The sequence below is a fragment of the Hyperolius riggenbachi genome, chromosome 4 (genome assembly GCF_040937935.1).
Source record: "Hyperolius riggenbachi isolate aHypRig1 chromosome 4, aHypRig1.pri, whole genome shotgun sequence".
Taxonomy (NCBI): Eukaryota; Metazoa; Chordata; class Amphibia; order Anura; family Hyperoliidae; genus Hyperolius; species Hyperolius riggenbachi.
In genome coordinates, this window is record NC_090649.1 from 29,608,196 (window position 1) to 29,631,969 (window position 23,774).

General features: G+C 44.2%; 1 protein-coding gene across 1 annotated transcript in view; it reads right to left on the reverse strand.

The window, feature by feature from the left end:
- LOC137570321 (snaclec trimecetin subunit beta-like) overlaps positions 1–23,774 on the reverse strand; it is a 902,833-nt gene that overhangs the window by 2,773 nt on the left and 876,286 nt on the right. The window contains exons 3-4 of the mRNA XM_068278966.1: positions 4,652–4,794; positions 1,290–1,408 (exon numbers count right to left, since the gene is read on the reverse strand). Coding sequence (XP_068135067.1) covers positions 1,290–1,408; positions 4,652–4,794 — 262 coding nt within the window. The remainder of the gene's footprint in view (positions 1–1,289; positions 1,409–4,651; positions 4,795–23,774) is intronic.

A 23,774-nucleotide genomic window follows, 5' to 3' on the forward strand; every position in this document is an offset into this window, starting at 1 on the left:
CTCAGAGGAGCTCACACTCTAATCCCTACCATAGTCATAGTCTAATGTCCTACCATATTATTATTATGTATTTATATAGCACTGACATCTTCTGCAGCACATTACAGAGTACATAGTCATGTCACTAACTGTCCTCAGAGGAGCTCACAATCTAATCCTACCATAGTCATAGTCTAATGTCCTACCATATTATTATTATTATGTATTTATATAGCACTGACATCTTCTGCAGCACATTACAGAGTACATAGTCATGTCACTGACTGTCCTCAGAGGAGTTTACAATCTAATCCTATCATCCATAACCAGAGTGTCTGGAGGAAATCCACACAAACACGGGGAGAACATACAAACTCCTTGCTGATGTTGACCTGGCTCAAACTGGGGACCCAGCACTGCAAGGCGAGAGCTCTAACCACTGGGGGGGGAGGGGGGGGGTTTATGTGTGTGTGTGCAACATATCCATGTTGTCTCTAGGCCCCGCATATGAAACTCGCCCCAGGCCCCGCATACTTTAAGGCCGCCTCTGTTCTGCTGCTATGGAAAGGGGAAGAGACAACACAGGAGGGGTAAAGAAAAGAACAATGCACTCGGCAGATGATCCGGCACTGTGGATCTTGAATTTTGCATCAAATTTTGCAATTACATAACATTTCTGGAAAATTCATCAATAATTTTACGCATAACCCTAATTATGGAGGACTGGCCTCAGGGAAGCACCAGGAATATTTCACATGCTTCCCCCTTCCCCCTCACTACCACCGATCCAGTGCTGGGACCCCATAACCTCATCAGCAAGGGCTTTGTCGAGTGGTGTGAATGGCTCTGCTCCCGTCTGTGATTTGTGTTCGGCCCCACTGTGCAGGCGCAGGATGCCTCACATCTGCGCAGTAGCACGGAACTTCTCGGACTCGAATTACTCTGCTACTGTGCAAGTGCAAGGCCTCCTCTACCTGCACAGTGCGACTGCGCTAGTTCACGGGCGGTAGCACAGCTGGGAATTTCTCAAGCCTCAAGCATTTTGGAGGTAAATGCTTTGTGATTGCGTGTTTTTTCATATGCCATCTCCGGTGCATGCATGCACAAAAGTTGAAGGGTGAGCACATGGATGTGCGCAGGCTCCTGACAATATTCACAAGACCACGGACAGTGCCATGTGTGAGCATGGAACCCTGTGTAGCGCAGGGTGCAGGGGAGGTATGACAGCACTACAGTCCAATGCCTGCCAATATAGAACTATAGAGGCAGCTCTGTGCAAGTTATACATATCACGTATTCACAATACTTACTTATCAACACAGTCTGTGTCATCTAACCATATCCACTTGTTCTGACTCGGGTCTCTCCTCAACCCAACACAAAAATCATCACCATTCAACCATTTCAACGTCAGAACCTGAAAATCACTCTGTGAATGAAGAAATATTTTATTATTCAGACTCGGTTTCTGCATTACATAGTACTGTGATTTAGTTTTAGACAATTGTAAAGTGAGATTAATTTGAAAAGAAAATCAACTTAAAGGACACCCGAGGTGAAAATAAACTAATGAAATAAACAATTGTATTTATCTTCCTTTTCCTAGAAATGATTTTTTAAGATATCCCACAGTTTTATATTTAAAGGGACTCCGAGCAGTGCAGAAACTATGGAAAGATGCACATCATTTTAAAGCTCTCTTTCTCCTCTTTCCAATGATATATAAACCGCCACCCTACGCCTTTTAGTTTTCGCTATTTTCGCGATTGAAATTGCCGCGGCCGCGATTTCGATCACAAAAATAGAGAAAACTAAAAGGTGTAGGGTAACGATTTAGGTGTCGTCAGAAAGAAGAGAAAGAGAGCTTTAAAATGATATCCATCTTTCCATAGTTATATTGTATTACACAGGGCGACTTTTTGTCAAAGTCAGCAGCTGCATTCAGCAGAATGGAGCTGCTGACACTGGGGAATGTGTCGTCCTGTGTAATACAATATAACTATGGCTTGATGGATATCATTTTAAAGCTCTCTTTCTCCTCTTTCTGACGACACCTAAATCGTTACCCTACACCTTTTAGTTTTCTCTATTTTTGCGATCGAAATCGCGGCTGCGGCAATTTCAATCGCGAAAATAGCGAAAACTAAAAGGCGTAGGGTGGCGGTTTATATATCATTGGAAAGAGGAGAAAGAGAGCTTTAAAATGATGTGCATCTTTCCATAGTTTCTGCACTGCTCGGAGTCCCTTTAAATCTACTTTTTACGTTTGTACTGTTTTACTGCTTTTGCTCAATGACACATTCACTGAAGTATGCCAGAGCTAAAATGTATGAACTATTGGTCCTTTTTATCTCTTCCCTGCTCTCTGAAGCAATTTTCTGCTAGGAAAGTGAATTATACTTGTAATTTCTTATCAGGGATGATAACATTGTAGTCAACTCAGTCCTGGCCCAGACAGGAAGTGCCACTTCCATACCTGATGTTTAAAGGGGAACTGAAGTAAGAGGTATAAGGAGGCTGCCATATTTATTTCCTTTTAATCAATACCAGTTGCCTGGCAGCCCTGCTGGCCTATTTCTCTGCAGTAGTATCTGAATAACACCAGAAACAAGCATGTAGCTAGTCTTGTCAGATCTGACTTTAAAGTCTGAAACACCTGATCTGCTGCATGCTTGTTCAGGGGCTATGGCTAATAGTATTAGAGGCAGAGGATCAGCAGGGCTGCCAGGCAACTGGTATTGCTTAAAAGGAAATAAACATGGCAGCCTCCATACACCTCTCTTCAGTTCCCCTTTAACTCTTTCAGGCAGAGAAAGAAAAAAAAAGGAACACAGCATAGTTATTTGTGTGCTAGGCAAAATACATACACATGTCTATCTCATAATGTTACAGACAGACAGACACCCTTTCATTCAGCGTGAAAACACAAATATCATTTAAAGTGGATCCAAGATAAACTTTTACTCATTGCATAACTGTATCCCTTACATATAGTTTATAGGGCATTCCTCAACCCAAATATTTTTTTTTGTTTTAATACTCTAATTCCCTATAAACTAAACAAGCCTCATCCACAGCTTCTCCAAAACGCAAAAAAGGCACTCAGACCCATATAGCAAGGGCTTATGGGAGCTCAGTTTGGGCAGGAGGAGGAGGTTACTATCCAGAGATTTCAGAGGCAGAGGGGAGGAGGGAAGAAGAGAGGGGAGTGAGCTGATGGCTGGAGATGCAGTTGCAGCTTGCCTGTGTGTAATGTGACAAACAAAACATGGCTGCCCTCATGGTATCATAGGTATAAATAAACATAAACTGTTGAAGCTGTTTTCAGCTAGATATGCTGTGTAAACCATCTAAATTTTAGATAAGATATATAGACAAGTTACTTGTTATAGTTAGTTTTTCATCTCGGATCCACTTTAATTGCAGACGGAAGCCATTAGGGATGGTCAATGAGATGCTAATATTTTCAGGTTGAAGTGGCTCAATTAAAGTTTGGAATCGGATCAATCAGAAGCAGCAGCAGGTGATTTTTTGGGCCCTTTTCAAAGCTGCACAAATTTACATAAAGTCCACATAACATTTCCATCAACTCTAAGGCTGGGGTCACACTTGCAGGGATAGAACGTTTTTTTTCTGCATGTAATGCCTCTATGGTGATTTGTGGTAAAGTGGTGTTAAAGAGACTCTGTAACAAAATTGTCATCCTTATTTCTTCTATCCTATAAGTTCCTATACCTGTTCTAATGTGATCTGTCTTACTGCAGCCTTTTCTAGTTGCACAGTGGCTGTATTATCTTTGTTATATAATCTAATCTTCTATCCTTTGCCGGCTTTGTCGGCTCAGGCAGGAATGTGCTGCTCTGCTGTGATAGGTAGAAGTTATACACACCCTCTCCACGCCCCCTGTATGAGTCACAGACTGAGCTCCTCTCAGCCTATCACAAGCTGGTTACCAGCCATGTCTTTTGTTTGTAAACACTGCCTAAAACTGGCAATTACAAGCCAGGATTGCAGCAGGGAGTGGCAGAAACAGCACAGAGGGGCCCAGGAGAACATAAGGAATAGAATAGTATGCATAATGAATAGAATAGTATGCTTTTTATAGTAAGTATTTTAGAGTACATATTCTCTTTAAGTACATTATTCCATGCACTTTAGCTGGCATTTTTTCCATGTGGGGGAAGAAAATATTGGCTCTGTTGCTTGTTTGCACACACCGAGTGCAATTTCTATTGTCAATAGTTAGCTGCTGTTGGCCAAGTGTGTATAAAAAGCAAAAAAAATTGTCCTTGGGCAATCACAGATCTTTTCCACGGATGCATGTGGGACGCCTGCCTAATTTATGAGCATCTCACTGACCATACATGGCTCACCTGTAGCCCAGTTGTACTATCCAGTCAAAATACAGAGATGGATTTAGAAGTAATGGAGCTCTAGGCAAAGTAGTAAATTTGGGCCCCCCCTGTGGTCTTTTTAGTAAGCTGAAGTGGATAGAGGTCAGAGAAGGTGGCTGTTGGGCCCCTTCACACCCACTGAGCCCCAAGCACTTGCCTAGGTTGCCTGGTGGGTGATCCTGCTCTGAAAAAAGCAATCAGTTGCACAGATATTATTTTACCCCTTTGCCACATTTGTTCTTGGTCAGTTTTCTGCTGAATAACATTACTATACTCACCTTTGTGCGGTTGTTGTTTATCACCATCAGTGAGCCCCCTCGAGTTTTGCAGAAGGCCTCACTAGCTGTCCAGTTCATCTTTTGCTCTGATAGGAAGTAGCAGTTATTGCTCACATTCTTCCAGCCTGGGGGACACAGGGGAGCTGGAAGGGAAAGACCAGGAGATACCATTGCACTGATTATCAAAGGTGTTAATAGCAAATAAAAATAGCAACTGGCTTGTTTCTGAACGATTTAACTCTAGCAGTACAAGCATGCAAAGCAGTGATTAGTATGTAGTTAAATAGCACTATGAACGCACAGGAACTGATCTGGGCAGGGGTGTAACAATAGACCCTGAAAGGGATGCAGCCCCAGGGGGGCCCAGAAGCCGCAGGGGACCCCGGAGGGGGAGAAGTTTATTTTTCCTTTCCTGAGAGACTAACAACTAAGGGTACAGAGAGAAAAAGCTTTCTGCACAATTTTTGTAATGGCTGCATCTGTTCAGCCACACTGATAAGAAATTATACAAAGTTTTGCAGACAAAGATTTGTAGACAGTCCCTATTCAGTGTTCAGTAGGGTCTTCTGTACAGCGCTGCTCTACCAATAGCCTTTCTACCCCTTTCCAAGTGCTGTGTGATGTTGGAGGAGTCTGCAGAGCCAGTTCTGCTCTATCAGATGTGGACAGAGTGAGTGTAATAAGCTTCCTCCAGACCCTTTAGGCAAATCTGTGCCTCGCTGTCCTCTCCTGTTCCTAGACTGTGCCGACTGGCAACAACTCCCAAGAGAGCGTGACATCTACCGGAGGATCTAAGAGGCGGAAGAGGACAGCAAGGGACCAATTAGGCTGAAGGGGTGCCGGAGGAAGCCCAAGGTATGTATAATTTTTTTCTTTTGATTAATCTCAAGTACACTTTAAAGGGAACCTACACTGAGAGGGATATGAATGTTTCCATTTAAACAATACCAGTTGCCTGGCAGTCCTGCTGGTCTCTTTGGCTGCAGTAGTGGTTGAATCACACACCTGAAACAAGCATGCAGCTAATCCAGTCTGACTTCAGTCAGAGCACCTGATCTCAGAGCCGGGACAAGGTCATCCAGCACCCAAGGCTAAGATACCAAAGTGCGCCCGGCATCTCTCCCACCCCATCTGTCACACACTGACTGCTATTAGACTGAGAATTGCCCCAGGGCACCCTCCCCCCCCCCCCCCCCCCCCCCCACACACACACACACCTTAATCTCTAGTTATCTGGCTTGCAGTCACTGCTTGTATCCCCTATTATTATTTCTCTCTGCTTCAAAAACAATAGGGGAGATGATAGCTGAGTGAGTTGTACACCTCCTCCTACACTGCGCCCCGAGGCTGGAGCCTCTCTCGCCTCTGCCTTGGCCTGGCCCTGCCTGATCTGCATGCTTGTTCAGGGGCTGTGGCTAAAAGTATTAGAGACACAGGATCAGCAAGAGAGTCAGGCAACTGGTATCATTTTAAAAGGAAAAATCCATATTCTTCTCAGTTTAGGTACCCTTTAAGTGTCTTGTCTTGTCATACACACAGCACACATTTAACACACACGTTGCAGTGTATGGCATACACAGACCACACAAATACACACATTTAAACACACATTGTACAAAAACACAATCACACTATTCATACAAATTGTACAAACACGCACATACTCTGTACAGAAACAGCAGAGGGAGCTCGGACATCAGAGTTCACCCTCTATCTGTGTTTCAATCTAAACAGTATATTGTGCAAGGAACGAGGAAGAGAACATTACCAGGAAACACCCATAGCAGGACAAGCGTCTGCCAGCAAGCAGCACCCCGTCTGTTACTGGGGGAACAGTGACTAAATGAGGACTCAACATGGAGAAAATGGATTAGACTGGAACTGGTTACAAGTGTGGATTCTGCGGAACAGCATATTCCAGAATGATGCCTTGTTTACCAGAGAGAGAACAGATCCAGGAAATGGCCGAACTTCCAAGACTACAGGTTATATGACGGTTGGGCCTGTACGTGTCACAACCATGGAGGTTGTAAGAACGGCTGGGCCTGTACGTGTCACAACTATGGAGGTTATATGGACGGCTGGGCCTGTACGTGTCACAACCATGGAGGTTATATGGACGGCCGGGCTTGTATGTGCCACAAACTCTGCCACACTCCAGTCTTCGTTTTTCAATGCCGCCAAAGGAAAACTATTTTCTTTTCTATCTCCTCAGAAACACAATACAGCACGTTCCACTGGAATACCTTTCTTTATGTGGTACAAGTGTGTTCAAAAACGGGAAGGAAATCTGTGTGAGCTGATCCCACCTGACGTTATAATGGTTACAACAGTCCAGCGTAGGCAACAATGGCTGCAGCCAATCCAGGAAAGAAAATCAGAGTTCTTTACCTGATCTCACCATTTATTGTCCAGACAGAAATAGTGAGTGATTTATAAGGTCTGGCCTGTTATCCTGTTTGGATGCCTCCTCCTTAAACACCACAGGTAAGCAGATCAGCGCCTGAATGATACCATCTGGAATATTTCATTGCCAATAGAGGGGTCCCTGTAACACCTGGGGCCCACTAGAAAGGTCTGGAGTCGCCTGATTTTACCATTTTTGTGAAATGTCAGTTCACTAAGGCTGTTGCCGCATGCAAAACTGAAATGACTGACTTGTGAGTTTAATACCTTGTGAATGTCAATTCACAGAGATTATCACATGCGGTAACACAAGTGAGATGTCCGTTGTCTCCAGCCTGGAGCTGTCAGTAGAAAACAGCCATTCAGTAAAGCTATAGAAGGGAGGAAACAGGGCAGAACAAATGGGAAAACTAATTACACTATTCAGGAAAATAAGAAAGTTAATAATAAAAACATATTTTCCTAATTTCACAATATTATTAGGTAGTAATTAAAAATGATTAATAAGACACTAATAGTTTTGAGCCGATACAATTTTTTCGTTAACACCCAATAAAAATATTTTTTACCAGATGAGGTAGAATAGCGAAGATGAAATTTTCACAGAACAGCTCTCAGTTAACAAAAGTCAATGTGGGAAACAGATTAACGACAGATTTGTTTAAAGTGATCCAGCTTTGCAGCATTGGACTGGGAGGAGGAAAAGCTGAGGAAATCCACCTGCTGGCCAAGCAGCAGTAGCCCTGTGTTATCACGCCCAATAAAAACCTGCAGCAAGTCTTTACTGTGAGCAGCAACACCTGATTACTGCTGCTTGGCCAGCAAGTGGATTTCCTCAGCTTTTCTAGCTCCCAGTCCGACACTTGCTTTCTGCATCGCGCAGCATTGACCCCTGCATAGTGAGAATGCTCATATTTGTGCTAGAAATAGGACCAGGACAAGGGCGTAACTACAAATCTTGGTACCCTCCACCAAAACTTTGATGAGGCTCCCCAATGTTGACACCCCTTCCCTTGCCTCCCCTTGGTGACCCTCATGGCCGGGAAGCCCATCTTGCAGGGGCCATAAAACAAGTGCATACATCATAATCTTCACACCCATTCCAAGTGAAGCCACAACAAAACCTGATCTGATGGATGGAGGAAGTTAGTAGTTGAGGGCCCATCAAACCTCTGGGTCCCCCTGCAGTTGCAGGCCCTGCTCCCCTGTAGTAATGCCTCTGGACTGGGATCTTTTGTGCAGTGTGGCGTGTCTGACAGGGTAGGCTGATCTCTGTACGGCAGGTCTAACAGCACCTATTGACAGCAAGGTGGGAGTTAAATATTCTATTTATAGTTAAAGGAATTACCTGAATCCTGGGGGCCGGTAGAGCCGGCAGAGCTTCTTGGTATCAGGATAAGCATCAGCAACGGAATGAGAACTATTATGCCCAGCAGTATGAGACCCCAGTGTGGTATGCTCTTCTTCTTGGTGCACCAGCCAAACATCTGAAATAAAATATCATAAACTTAGATCTTAAAGGGGCACTATGGCGAAGAATTGTAAAATTTAAAATATGTGCAAACATAAACAAATAAGAAGTACGTTTTTTTTCCCAGAGTAAAATGAGCCATAAATTACTTTTCTCCTATGTTGCTGTCACTTACAGTAGGCAGTAGAAATCTGACATTACCGACAGGTTTTGTACTAGTCCATCTCTTCATAGGGGATTCTCAGCAAGGCTTTTATTCTTTATAAAGATATTCCTGAAAAAGGATTTAAACAATGATGCTGGCCAGCTTCCCTGCTCGCTACACAGTTGTTGGCAGTTGGACAGAGCAACTGCCATTCACTAAGTGCTTTTGAAAATAAATAAATCCCTGAGAATCCTCTATGAAGAGATGGACTAGTCCAAAACCTGTCGCTTCTGTCAGATTTCTACTGCCTACTGTAAGTGACAGCAACATAGGAGAAAATAAATGTATGGCTCATTTTACTCTGGAAAAAATGTACTTCTTATTTGTATATGTTTGCACATATTTTAAATTACAATTTTTCGCCATAGTGCCCCTTTAACTAAAATCAGATTTTAAGGAATGGTTGGTATTTTAAACATTTGTCCCCAGAAATGGCCCTCCTTTTAAAAATGCAACAACTGCATTTTTAAGGGAAAGAAAACTCTTCTTGGTTTCTGAAATATTTTTGATATATTAATAATGCCCAATGTGCTCCAGAGATACAAAACTGACTTTTAAAACAGTGCAAACGTTGATGCATTGTGTCCTTTAGGAAGGCATAGTGCAGTCTATGCAGTACAAGTACTATAGGTATTATAATAAAAGCATCTTGTTCTGTATGGCAGGAAATATTGTACTGTATGGCTGGTCTCTGCACACATGTCCTCACTAGCTATTACCGGCGTTTAAAATGACATCCACATAAAGTTTAGCTTAAGGGCCCGGCATCCGCATCCCATGACACTGGTAACATTGTACAATCGAGACTGTGTTGAGTCCCTTGCTGGAAAATCTGTTTACCAGCAGGTTGGGTTATGGTGCCATTTAGTAAGACCGTCTAATTGGGCAATTTATTTGCCCAATTAGACAGTCGATTAGACAAAAAAAGTCTGATTGATCTTAAATCAAAAGGGATTTAGGTATTTATGATCGTAATTAGGAGCAATATTACAAACTGAACTGCAATGTTGATTTTTGGTTGGTTGATCGTAGTGTCAATCATAATATCGATTGAAAGTAAAATTGTATAGTGTATGGCCAACTTTACACCCTGTCTGATGAAGAGATAAGACGTGCCTGAAAGTGATAACCTATTATGCGATAAAAGGGGGTCATACAACTTTGCATTTTTCCAGTCATGTGACCTTTCATAAAATGTAATAAATAAACCCGTCATTAAACACCTTAATAAACAACATACAAGATAGTCAGCGGTGATGTACGGGACTGCGCGTATGTGTTTTTAATAAGGAAATCACACTTACCCGGTTTGGCTGTTTAGCTTGGAGATCTTGAGACTCCTCATTAGGAAGAGGTGGGATTGAGGGCACTTGAATGTATTGCTCAGGTGAAGACATAATGGAAGTGACTCCAGTTTCAACGTGTACCCATATATATATATGCTGGGGGTGGGGCTATCTTGTAGACATTGCTGTTTATTGGTTGTGTATGTAATCTTATTTACATATTATGAGCAATCATGTAAGTTCCACCACTTGAGCAACCTGGTTCAGCTACTCATTTTATCCGCCCCAATAATGAAGAATTTAGTTGTCACAGAGCATTCTCACGCATACCAACAAACGTATTGCTTCCTTCACTTCATTCACTTTATTGCATTTCCAAATACATCACTGACAGAATACTTTCAACAAGACTAGGAAATTATTTGCTATGACAACTCTGCACAGATATTGCTTATCATGTCTCAGCCAGGTGGGAGGAAACACAGGTGAGGTTAACCACTTGAGGAACAGAGGTTTATACACACCTAGTGACCAGGTTTATTGGTTGGCCATACAACTTAGCACCCAAATTAATTTTACCTCCTTTTCTTCTCACAAATAGAGCTTTTCTTGGTGCTATTCAGTGTTGCCAACTTAGCTACTTTGACGCTATATTTAGCGACTTTTGACATCCCTCTAGCGACAGTTTTTAAGAAAAGCTACTAGCGACAAATCTGGCGACTTTGTCTCCTGTTATTGGAGACTTGGGAGACTCTAAGTTGCCATGCCAGCTGCCGGCCCCTCCACTGTCCATCCCAAAAAAGCACGCCACTAGTCACAGAGACAGCTGCCTGGCCCGTCCTCTCGCAGGAGTCCCCCCACATCAAGCCGCCTGGTAGCCGCCCAGTACGAGCGGGGCAGCCAATCACCGCACAGGCAGCCAGGAAGGAACCTTGCTTCCAGACCAGTCAGGGGACGTCACTCACAGTAGCCCCTTCCTGCTCGCAGGAGCTCTTGCAAGTTACTGGTGTGAGCGGGGCGGTGAGTGACGTCAGGTGTGGGCCGGTCGCTGGATCATGATGTGTGTGCCATGTGTGGGGGTGGAGCCGTAAGAGGTGCTGCTGATCGGCGCTGCTGCCTGCTGCTTGAGTCACTCAGAGAGAGACAGTCAGATAGACAGAGACAGACAGTCAGATAGACAGAGAGAGACAGTCAGACAGACAGAGTGTGAGACAGACGGTGACTGGGACAGTGGGGAGGAGAAGCGGGCGGCCGAGCCATCCATTGTGTGTGTGCTTCTCAGTTCTCTGTGACTTTAGCTGCATAAACATAGCTGGCTAGTTCATCATCATGTCTCAGTCAAAACTATACACTCAGAAATTCAGAAAGGAGTGGGAATCAAATCCTGAATTCAAAGGATGGTTGAAGCCTGTTATTGGAGATAATACACGGGCAAACTGCCTGTATTGCATATTTTTATTCCAAACTTTGCGATATAAAAAAACTCATGTCAATTCAGAAACATACACAAAAGGCAAAGCCTTACAATAGTTTCACACAAAACAAACTGCCATTGATGTTACAAAAAAATGACTCTTCAAAAAAGCTGAAGCCACCATGGCGTTAGTTATCGCTGAACACTGTTCTATGCTGGCATGTGATCACATTGGAGAAGCATGTAAAGCTGCTTTTTCAGACTCCACTGCTGCTACCCATTTCAAAATGCACAGGACAAAGTGCACTGAAATGATTAATGGTGTCCTTGCACCATACTTCCTGAAAAAGTTAGTAGCAGATGTGAGTGACCAGCGTTTCAGCCTTCTACTTGATGAGTCCACAGATATAAGTGTTTTGAAGTACCTAGGGGTTGTTGTACGGTACTTTAGTGACTCCAAGCAGACAATTGTGTCAACATTTCTGGGACTTGTTGAGTTGGAGGGAGGAGATGCCAAATCTATAGCCCATGTTGTAGCTTTTCTGGAGAAGTGTGGTTTTAAAAAAGATAAACTCCTGGGGATAGGGACGGACAATGCCTCAGTTATGACAGGGGTTAACAACGGGGTCTATAAAGTGCTGAAGGAGGAGTATGGCCTCAAAGATTTAGTTCTTATTCGGTGTGTGTGCCACTCTCTGCAGCTTGCTGTAAGTCATGCCTCTAATGACACCATCCCCCGTAGTGTGGAGTACTTGGTACGAGAGACTTATAACTGGTTTTCAGTGTCTCCAAAGCGCAGGGAGGCCTACAAGGCCATATATGAGACCATCAACTGTGGGGAGAAACCTTTACAGATAACAAAGGTGTGTGCCATGCATTGGTTGTCCATTGAACCAGTGGTTTCACGCATCTTGGACCAGTGGGAGGAGCTTAAGTTGCATTTCACAGTCACCAAATCCAGTGAACACTGCTACATGGCTGAAGTTTTATACTCTATGTACAGTTATCCTCAAAACATACTGTATCTTACTTTTTTGAAGTCAGTACTGGGTGAGGTACAGTTGGCCATCAACAAGGCTTTCGAGGGGGAGCAAGTAGATCCTCTTAAACTACTTGACAGCTTAGTGAGTCTGATCAAGTCTGTGAGCACCAGGGTGCTGAATCCACTGGCAAAAGTTGATGTACTCAAAGGAACCATAGATGGATTCATCAGTCCTAAACCATACCTTGGTTACCTTTTTGAGTCAAAGGCTTCTAAGCAGCAGCTTGCGCCTGAGGATGAAATTAATGTTCGAAAGCGGTGTGTAGCTGTAATGATCTGCGCTGCTGTCTGCACAGGCAGACAGCTGTTTGACCATTTTTTAGGTCTGAGTGCTGCAGGTCTCTGGAAAAGAGACCTGTCTTCACTCTGCAAGTTTCAGAGCTGCTGTTCTGGGGAGGAATTTGCATCCACTTGTCATGCAAATTCCTTAGCTGCTTCCTTTGATGGCTTGCAGTATAAATACCATTTCTTCCCAGAATTCCTTGCTGGTCATGATGGTTTGTTCCTGCTAACTTACCTGGAGTCTCAGCCCTTTGCTTATTGTTTGCTAATATTGCTATCTTAGTGTAGTTAATTCTTGGGGAGTGCTCCTTGCATTCCTATTAGTGCAGTCAGCTAGTGTATATTTGTACTGCCTATTCTGTCTTGTCTAACTGTTGCGATTGTCTTGTCGCCAGCAGCGGTCGACAGGAAATCGTTCTGTCTGTTGGGATCGCATTTGCCCTAGCGGCAGTGGCGGTGGTTCCTTCTGTACTCTGTCTTAGGGGTGCAAGCCAGAGCAGCGGTTGCTACTGGTTGCTCCATCTGTCTGTCTGTCTGGATTGCATTCGCCCTAGTGGTAGTGGCGGTGGTTCCTTCTGTACTCTGTCTGGGAGTGTAGGCCAGAGCTGCGGTTGCTACTGGTTACTCCTTCTGTCTGTCTTGTCTGGAACGAATGCTTGCTGTAGGCTCGGTGAGGTAATCGTTTAGCAAGCGTTCGCGTTCTCTATTCATTTTCGTGTTACTGTGGTTAGTTAGGGTGGCACGCTTGTCACTGGGCGCCTAACGCGCGCTGACCGTGTCTTAAACGCGTTCGCTGTTGCGAATGAGTGCGGAGTTCGCGTTTGGCTAGTGTTTGTTATTTTCCTTGGCGATCTGTTCATTATTGTTTGCTGTGTCTCTCTTATTACACTTATGCTCTGTCTTTTCTCGGTCTTGTGTCGCTGTTAGTAATCGCCACTTTTGCGATTGCTTTCCCACTTGGTCTTCACTGTTGTGTGTTCACCGTTGCCGGGTGGCGACTAGATTGGTGGACATACATACATTCTGTCTCTCTGTTCATTCTCTTGCACTAGGGGCTATCTTGCCCTGTATTGCTTCCCCTCGTACAATTCCTGTCTGGCATCTGTGGCAGTGCAGAGGCTTTGTTCCTCTGCACTCCACAGCTCCATCTGCCGGTGGGAATTCCCCTCTACGGGTGCATTGCACCACAGCTGGGTTCTGTTATTAAGGCGTTTGTGGAGGATTTCCGTAGTGTCAGCGCACATCTTGTGCGCTGACCACGGAGATATTCCACAATCGTTACAGTTGTAATAAATCACCTTTAGCTCCGGCACCAGCAACTCATCAGAGCTGCAACTCACAGCGACAGCATACAGGAGATAGAGCGGATACAGCCTTCTTCACCTTTCAAAGGGGTTTATTAAGCATCTTGTGTTACAGTTTGATTTCTTCAAAGTATAAATAGTCTTTCCTATGTCCTATGTACATCACATATATTTACATCATACATACAGGAAGCTAGTATTCTAACTAGGAAGCATAGAGAGCCGGATAGCTGGAAAGTAGAGTGCCCCCCTTTTCCCTCTGTGCTCCCTCTTTATATGAACCAGAAAGAGTTAAATGTGACCTCACTGAGCCATCTATGATTGGTTCAGATCCCTTGTGATGTCAGGACACACACCTACTCGATTAATATTCAATAAGATATTATGCAAGAATGTTGTTTTATAAATATGGCCCATGTTGATTGTTCCCGTAGTCCATTTGTCTGGGGCAGTGTAGGCCTAAGACCTTGGACTAGGAACATCTTCTCAGTATCTGCTTGTATCATTTGCTTCAAGCAGACACTGAGATGCTTCTGCCTGCATCACGAGAAACTCTATTTAAAGGTATATTCTGCGAACAAACCTTTTACCTAAAACTCAGTCCCAATAACTGAGGCCTACTTAAATTATAACAATCCCCCCTAAAATGGCTTGATCCGCAGATCCCAGCTTCGGAACCCAGCAGTACCTGGTTTCTTTCCTTTATGTTTCACTTTTCGATGCTCGTGCTCACACACCTTCTCTGCTCTAGACGGTTACCCCTTGAAGAGAGAGAGAGCATGACCTCTTGGTCTTCCTGTAACCAGGCTCTCTGGGGAGGCCCTACTTCTAAGTCCCTCTATACCACATGCTCAGCATTTGCGTCACTTGCGTATCACTCACAAACTTGCATGACCACAGAAAAGTGAAACTTGTGTGTTTGTTACTCAATGGAGCAGTGCCAGGTGCCTTCTAAAAGAGCGCCTTTATACAATCAGCTCCATCACAGGTACTACTAAACCTATACCCGTAACCCTGTATATCCCTTAATTTGAAAATATCGGTTCAGGAGATTGTTTATGAGGCACCAATCTCTGGACCAGGTTAATTTGTTTTACGTAATGTTAACACGCAACCTCACCTGGATAATGATGCCTAAAGTTGTCATCCCCATCCAGACGACCAGTGGGTGTAGAAAGAACTTTGGAACTGCAGAGGCCCAGTCCGAGTGTCCCTGGAACATCACCGGAAACCTTTTCCACCAGGTCAGACTGGAACTCACCTGCTTATTTGTGCGTTTTACCTCGTTAAGATCACCTGGATCATGGTGATATCTTACCTCTAACTTAGTGTACTGTTTGTTTAACCTTTGTAACAAAATGTGGTCGTCTTGGATCAAAACCTGTTCCCCTTCGTCCCATGTCATGTTCTCTTTCAGGACGGAAACTACCCGTGAAACTTTGCACTTTAGAGTTCTCTTAACAATTTGAGAAATAACGTCATCCAACCTGGATCCATATGGGATCTCCACTCACCCAATATGTTCCCCTTGACAGATCCCCCTTATTGGAACAATTATGAACATGTACCTTGAATGTGTCCTTAGACAGGATGCTAAAAAAACAAACCTTTCCTTCAGCCACCGGAACTATCGGTTGGGCTTCAGGGTGGATCTTTTGAATGGTAGCCTCGCATTCTGCGTTATTGAGCCCGCAGGCTTCTTCACTAAATTTGACTTGCCCCGGCCAACGCAGGTACTTCTGCAAGAATTGCCCGCATGAGGACAACTCTACTTGTTTCACCTCCCCGTCTAGCACCAAAAAAGGTTGACCTCTCAGGTCCTGGTGGATACACGGGTTGAGGTGGGAACTAAGGAAGTGGCGGTGCCTAAAGGAATGTTGCACCGTTTCCATTTGTTCACCCAAACATCTCGAAGCTGCCATGCAAAAGATCCTTCTCCAGAAATATTGATATACCTCCCCTTGTCCAATCTCAGTTGCACAGGATCTTTACGCATCTCCCTGACAAAATATGCCCCCAACTGTCCTGATTGGACCTCTTCCCCCCTTATGTCCTGAGGCACAATATGTACCTGAGGTCGGGAAGACTGTACTCTCTGCAATCTTTCAATTAAGAGTACCTCTTTACTTACCCAACTAGCATGAGGATAAGTGGCTGCATATGGACTGTGTAATATCGTCCCCTGTGGTGACCCGTGTGGTGTGAATGGGGTTCCCTGTGTTGGCTTTCCCTCCCCCGGGACCGCTCTCCCCACCCTCTTTGTCACCTGGAAATGTGGCTTTATCTCGATTTTTACTTCTTGTTTCGAGAACCACCAACCCTTGGCTTTCCAGCCTTTACGTGTGTATAGTTGTTTCAGAGGCACACTCTGTTGGTAGCTCCAGAGTGTGATGTTGTCCCCTGCGTCTCTCTGGTAGGAGAATTGACGCCTCCTGCTCGTTCCTCTCCAATATGGAACCATCTCACTCTGCATAACCAAGACAAGGTACCCCTGAATCACACACTCCACCTTTTGCATGTACCCATTGTACTGCAATGTACCTTTTAACAAAACTTTGGATCGGTGCCTCAATTCTGGGAGTGTGGCATTCAATAGCAGATTTACACTGCCATTCAATTCCCACTGCCCGCACACCTGACCCTTCAGACCTTTCACCCACCTTGTGCCATGAAATTTGTTTTCACCTGGCACAAGTGCTCTTTTCCTCCGTCCCTGCATGGTCCATCTGTGCCAAGCGGAGGGAGGTGTGAAAGGATTAGTACCTTTGTCACCCAACATTAACATGTTTGGGCCTTGCATTCTCATTAACCCCTTATTATACATGAGAATGTCCTCTCTTCGTTCTCCTAGGACGAAATGGCAACCTATGATCACCATCAGCACGGTACTCTTCATTATAAAAGCACCACCTTGGGAAAGAAAAACATTAGCAATTTGCACTATGCTTTGCTCAGTCAGTTTTTTTTTAGTCGTTTTCCCATCTCCGGAATCTCGTGTTTTAGTCTATTTCCAATTTCAGGAATCTCATGTTTTAGTCTCTTTCCAATTTCAGGAATCTCGTGTTTTCCAAACTCAGATTGGCATCTGGAACTTTTCGCTTATCCGACTGACATCTCCATCTTTGCTGTCAGCACTGCCGCGGTCTCGATTACATATTGCCAAACTCCTGAAATCGAAATACAAACAAATCAATTCTTATTAATGATTTGGGCTTATGCGGCTTGTACTCTGTACACTTTAAATGGATCAATATCTACCGTAATTTATCTTGTTTCTTTATAGTTTACTTGAACTTTATTAACTTTTTGATTATGGGAAGGCTCTAAAGCTCTCTCCCTTACTTTATGTACCATAGCATTAGTACTTATCTTGCTACAATGTGCTTCCCTCGGATCTCACCTTTTGAAGCACTGACCTCTACATCCCCCCTGTACATACTTCGGCCGCAACGCTGACCGCAGTATGTACTGAGTAGGGACCACCTGCCCACTACTGCAACGCGCAGTTGAGCTTGAAATGTTCTTACCCCTTTTAGGGTACTTACCTAGGACTTCATATATCGCAACCAGTTCTGCCGGAAGTCCTATTTGTGAACCAATCGGCAATGCTACTACCTCTGCACTTGCCCCAAAAACAAACACAGCTACTTCCTGTAGGAAGGTGTGCTTTCTCTGTTAACTAAGCAGAACCCCATCCAGGGATTCACATGACAGTTTACTACAACTGCATGGGAGTCTCTGACTCCTGACTGTGTAGGGGATCCTAGACTGAACATAGGACTACCACCCCCCAAATACACTGTCACACTATACACGACAATCTCGCCCCTTGGACTGCTGTCAGTCCTGTGCATTGTGTGAACGCTTGGTACGAGCTGGAAGAAGAAAAAAAATACCTTTTGACCAATCCGCAGACGCAAAAACCGCACAAACTGCCCAGCCTTGACCTCTGTCAAACTCTGGCTTTGTCCCGGACAAAAACCGAAAAACGCTTACCGCTCTGTAACGTTCCGACAGACGGCTCGATTGGTCAACCCTTTTTCTGTATTATTTTCTTTTTTTTCCTTTGCTCTGTACCCTTTTATCCCCCTGACCTCTATCGGGGAACTCATGTTACAGTGAATAAAATCACTACCGGCACCCCCCTGATATGCTCTAAGTTATATGAATGCATACCCAGGGAGCCGCTTCCTATGTCACCAGTAGCCATCTGACAGCTACTGTGCTTCCCTTGTCTGATGTTCTCCCACTCAAATTGTGGCCACACTCCGTGGAGTTATATCCCAGCTTCACTTGCTCGTCAGGGTGCTTCTGTATTAGCCCAGCACTCAGCATAGGAAACAGCAAACACCTATAGGAGGTACCATTCCCACAGGCCCTACTGAATTTCCTACGCTCTCCTCCTCCACTCCTACCTCCCTCACTGCGGGCAGGGGTGAGGGTTCATCCCTGGGCTCAGAAGACTCTCCCATTAGAACGTCATGACTGCCTGGGATCCTCCCCCCTGAAGCCTGGGACACCATTTTGAGTCATGGAACATCAGACAAGATGGCCGCTATGCAATCTTCCATAGCAAACTCTATGCATATATGGAAAGAATAAAACAGTTAGAAAAAACATTGCATGCACACTTTAGCATATCACATTGCAACAATACAACTGAATGTAACACACAGCTGAGGAAAAACTCTGAACCAGCGCACGCAGCAAGTACGCTCTGGAATGTTACACACCTCGAACATTAATCACCCCTCCCACCCGAGAGGGCATAACTCATAACCGTACGAACGGAACTACTAGCTAAAGCGCAGCTTCATATCCCTCTCTCAGGAATGTGAAACGAAAAACCTCACTAAACAGATAACTCATGGACAAGAAAACATTTTCACTGTTATGCACGCCTTTCTAAGCTCGAAAAAAAAACCCGTAAAAAATGACATGCCGTATTGCAGCTTCACAGAAAGGCAAAGGGTAAAAAAAAAAAAAAAAAAACAGCATCTCTCTGTCTCTCTCTCTCTCCCAAACTCCGAGGAATATAACCCATAGAACATGAGAGAGAGAGACACACACACAGCCCCCCCCCCCCCTGTCTCTGCTGCAGGGGGGAGCACCGCACTGACAAGTAAAAGAAAACATGTATAACACCATACTCGCCTTATCAAAACCTCTTGCGGTGTGTGGCCTCTGTACCAGAAACGAGCTCTGAGTCTCCCAGCAATCTTGGCCCAAGTTTTCCTCACAGGCGTCGGATGCGCTGAAGGTCCTAATGGGATCTGGCCAAACCCATTCTCTTGGACTGCCTTCCCCTATGTGTGGCGTACGTCCACTCCAATTAGGGCGCCCACATCGACCCTGCCCCTGGGATTTTCCCGACTCACTCCGCACAGAGCTTATCTCTGCTTGATAAGCTTTGCACTTCTCGTCTCTGGCCTCCGTAGTCCGCTCTTAACTCTTCCAGCTCAGCTCGCTCTGAGCTTCTCCTGTTCTCTTGTGCTTGCCTCACAGAGATCTAAGTCGCTGCTTCGAGAAGTCTCAATTAGACTGACTCTTGTGCCCACCTGGATCACCAATCAACGACCTGGGATTGGCCTAGGGTTTTCACGGCACCAACTGTAATAAATCACCTTTAGCTCCGGCACCAGCAACTCATCAGAGCTGCAACTCACAGCGACAGCATACAGGAGATAGAGCGGATACAGCCTTCTTCACCTTTCAAAGGGGTTTATTAAGCATCTTGTGTTACAGTTTGATTTCTTCAAAGTATAAATAGTCTTTCCTATTTCCTATGTACATCACATATATTTACATCATACATACAGGAAGCTAGTATTCTAACTAGGAAGCATAGAGAGCCGGATAGCTGGAAAGTAGAGTGCCCCCCTTTTCCCTCCGTGCTCCCTCTTTATATGAACCAGAAAGAGTTAAATGTGACCTCACTGAGCCATCTATGATTGGTTCAGATCCCTTGTGATGTCAGGACACACACCTACTCGATTAATATTCAATAAGATATTATGCAAGAATGTTGTTTTATAAATATGGCCCATGTTGATTGTTCCCGTAGTCCATTTGTCTGGGGCAGTGTAGGCCTAAGACCTTGGACTAGGAACATCTTCTCAGTATCTGCTTGTATCATTTGCTTCAAGCAGACACTGAGATGCTTCTGCCTGCATCACGAGAAACTCTATTTAAAGGTATATTCTGCGAACAAGCCTTTTACCTAAAACTCAGTCCCAATAACTGAGGCCTACTTAAATTATAACAACAGTATGACCAGCCAAACCGAAAATCCCAGTGTAGAGGGAATTTTCGATTTGTACGATTTTGTCAATTATGGTTCTTAAACCTTTAAGAGGTTTAAAAAACGTAACTCTGAAACCAAAGAGGACTTCGTGTCTGAATGTGTAAGATTCATTTTGAATCCTACCGTTCAAATTACTGATCCGTCCACATGGGCTCTCCAATTGGCCTGTGTTCTATTGCAGAGGGATCTGTTTTCGTGGGCGCATGAGGTTTTGAAAAATCATTCCTGGAATGATAATCCTTATCAGTTCCTTACATTCATTTTTTACCATTGGTTTAAATTGCCTTGTTTGCCATTTGTCCTTGATGAGTGTGTACCTGCTAATCAGTCAGCTGTCCTATCCCATTCATACAAAACCATTTAGTGTGACAATCAGTGTAATGTTCCTGTATCTAAAGCTACTGAATGTGAGATTTCTGAGTATGTGAACATTGACCTTGTGCAATCTGAACCTATACATGTTGGGGTTACTGCTTTGGTTACTAAGCATATGCATTGACAGCCAGGGCCGGATTTGTACTTTCCAGCGCCCTAGGCCGGCTGTCACCAACCGCCCCCCCCTACCCCCATTCTGTCCAACTCTGACTAGTTTGAACGGGCCCCCCTCTGTTTTGCTGCTTTGCCCCGTTCAACAAAGAAGCAGTGCATGCTCTGTCCACTCCATGTAATTTTGCGCTCCTGTCTGCATGCGCAGCAGCCGATAGTGTTCTGGGCTTGCATACTTCAGAAATGATGCTCATGTATGAGCATTCGGCAGCACTTGTCAAGTACACATACCCATAACACTCCCTCGGCTCCTGTGCACCTGCATACAGGAGTGCAAAATCACAGGGAGCCCCAGTGGACATCGCTGCTTCTTTGTCCTCTGTGCTACTTGCTGCCGTCAGAGCCACAAATAGGGGACAGTGCAGCACAATGCAGAGAAGCCCATCCAAAACAGAGAGCAGGTAAGTAGAAGGATCCGACACTACACACACTGGCATAGATGTAGTGTAATGCTATGTACACATGATGCAATTTGCTGCCAGATTTACTGTCAGGTCGATTATTTCCATCATGTCTGATCTAATTTCAATTTTTCGATCAATTTGCTTTTCACTTCTATGAAAAATCATTCAGAAAATTGATTGGAAAGCATATCGGACATGTTGGAAATAGTCGATCTGACAGTAAATCTGTCAGAAAATTGCATTGTGTGTACCCAGCATAAGCTCAGGTGTACTTTACACAGTGACAATTTAGCATTTAAGACAGATTTTAAAATCAGTCAGCAGGAAGTTTTGTAACAAACTAACACTTTTTATTGGCTAACCAAAAGAAAAACAGTGAGCCTTTGGTTAATGAGCCGTCTTCAGACTTTGTTACTGTATACAAGATGTGCACACAGCTATACATAGAGATGCATTGATTGTTTTGTAAATATAAATAAATGTAACACAGTTGTCATTCTGTTTCAAAACATCCTGCTTTCACTGATGGCCAACACAGTACTTTGCTGGCAAAAAAAGCCAGGAAAGAGTTAAACTGTAGAAAGAATGTTGTTGGCATTCTCTAGGAGGAATAAAAAAAAAAGCCATAAATTTTACAGATCTGAGGTCTGTAACAGCATTGACCTACCAGTAATAAACTAACATCAGTCAGGGAGGGGGAGAGCTGGTAATTGATGCCTGTGAATGCGTGCTGCTGCTGCTGCTGCATGAGAAAAACTAATCGGAACTCAAGAGTTCTGCTACTTGAGCCCATATATATTTCTTCTCACAGCAGATTGTTTGTCCCCTCTCATCATACAGGTAACAGCAGATGCTGACTGCCATAACACACACTTTGCACAAGTAAGAGAGATGCAGGGATCTCTGGAATTCAGGCAGACCAGAGCAAAGCAGGAGAGGTGATTTACTTTGACATGTGACCTCTTATCTCTCCAAGTTCTGCGCCCTGCTAATTTTTATCGCCCTAGGCCATGGCCTCTGTGACCTTGCCAGAAATCCGGGCCTGTTGACAGCTCGTTTGCATTTAATCAGCAGCAGTTAAAAGCTGCTAAAAAGGGAATTGTTCAGCCTGTGTCTAGGAAAACTTCCCAGCTAAACAATCCGTTGCCCTTAGCAACTACAAATAAGGAAATTATTCGTGTAAAGTCTGTTATATGGAGCACACTTGAATGTGATGAATCCAGAGAGACTTCTCAGTCTCAGGGTTTATTACCCCAAGCAAAAGCATATGTGGATTCTATGATAGGCAGAATTATTCACTATATTAAAGGAGTAAGAAAATCTATGCATGTTCCTGATCCCAACCCGTATGAGAGTTACCTTGATACAGGGTTGTTTGAGCCTCCATTTGCTCCGTGGGAGATTGGGGCTTTGATTGAGGATTCAAGATTGATTGGAAGGCGTTTTGCGATTTTTACATCACAGAAAGCGAAGAGATTCTTAATGCTTGTGTTAAATCTGTGTACTCTTTGATTGAATCTGCTGAGTGTGTCGAATGTTTTGTGGATCCAGTGATTTGTGTGTGGCAGACGATTTTAGATGAATTGCACACACACCAACCAATTGACTCCAATAAAGTGACATCGTTATCAGATGATTGTTCCTGCCTTTCTGGGGTAAAGCAAGTGAGTTTAGATGCTGTGCGATCTGACATGAATGGGTGTACCACTGTTGTTGACACCTGTGTGAATTCTGAAGGATTCTCTTCTGCTTGTGTGGAGTTTGAATCTGTGCGATTTAATGCCTGTTTCTCAGGTGTTCCTGCAGATTGTGATCGGCGTGAATGTGTCAGTTTTGTCAAAGATATGTGGGATCCTTTGTCATTTATAAACAGATCTTTTTCTCCCAGTGATTCTTTGAGATCTTCCATTTATGATCCTGCTATGGGGAAATTCCTAGACCATGCAGCCTCAAGAGTAATGTTAATATGACTAATAAAGTTTCTCATATTGTTGTCACAACCTCTTCTGCAAATAAATCTATGTCTCGCTCTATTCACACCTGTAAAGGCATGTTGCCAGATGACAGTTGTTCCAATGTTTCTGTCTTGAACACTTTGCAGTCTGCTTCTCAGATTGCGGGGGCTTGCGCTTTGGAAGCGTCAGTTTCATAACCTAAGGCGATCTTGGATTCTCAAATTTTGCGTTCGGACTCCTCGGATTCGACATTGTTAGCCGAGTCTAAGGGCGAGACAGCTCTTTGGTTTTGCGAATCTGATACTGAGGGATCTTTTCTTGGTCCGGTGAATGTTTCTGTGAGCCTGCCCTGTACCATGAATGAAACTATAATGTCCACTCGCACTGACATTTGTGAGTCCCTTTCTTGCTCTGAGGAAAGTACTGACTCTCCACCCTGTACTCTGGATGAGTCAATATTACCTTGCAATAAATCTTCTGCAGGGAGCCCAGAGGCTCGTCTAG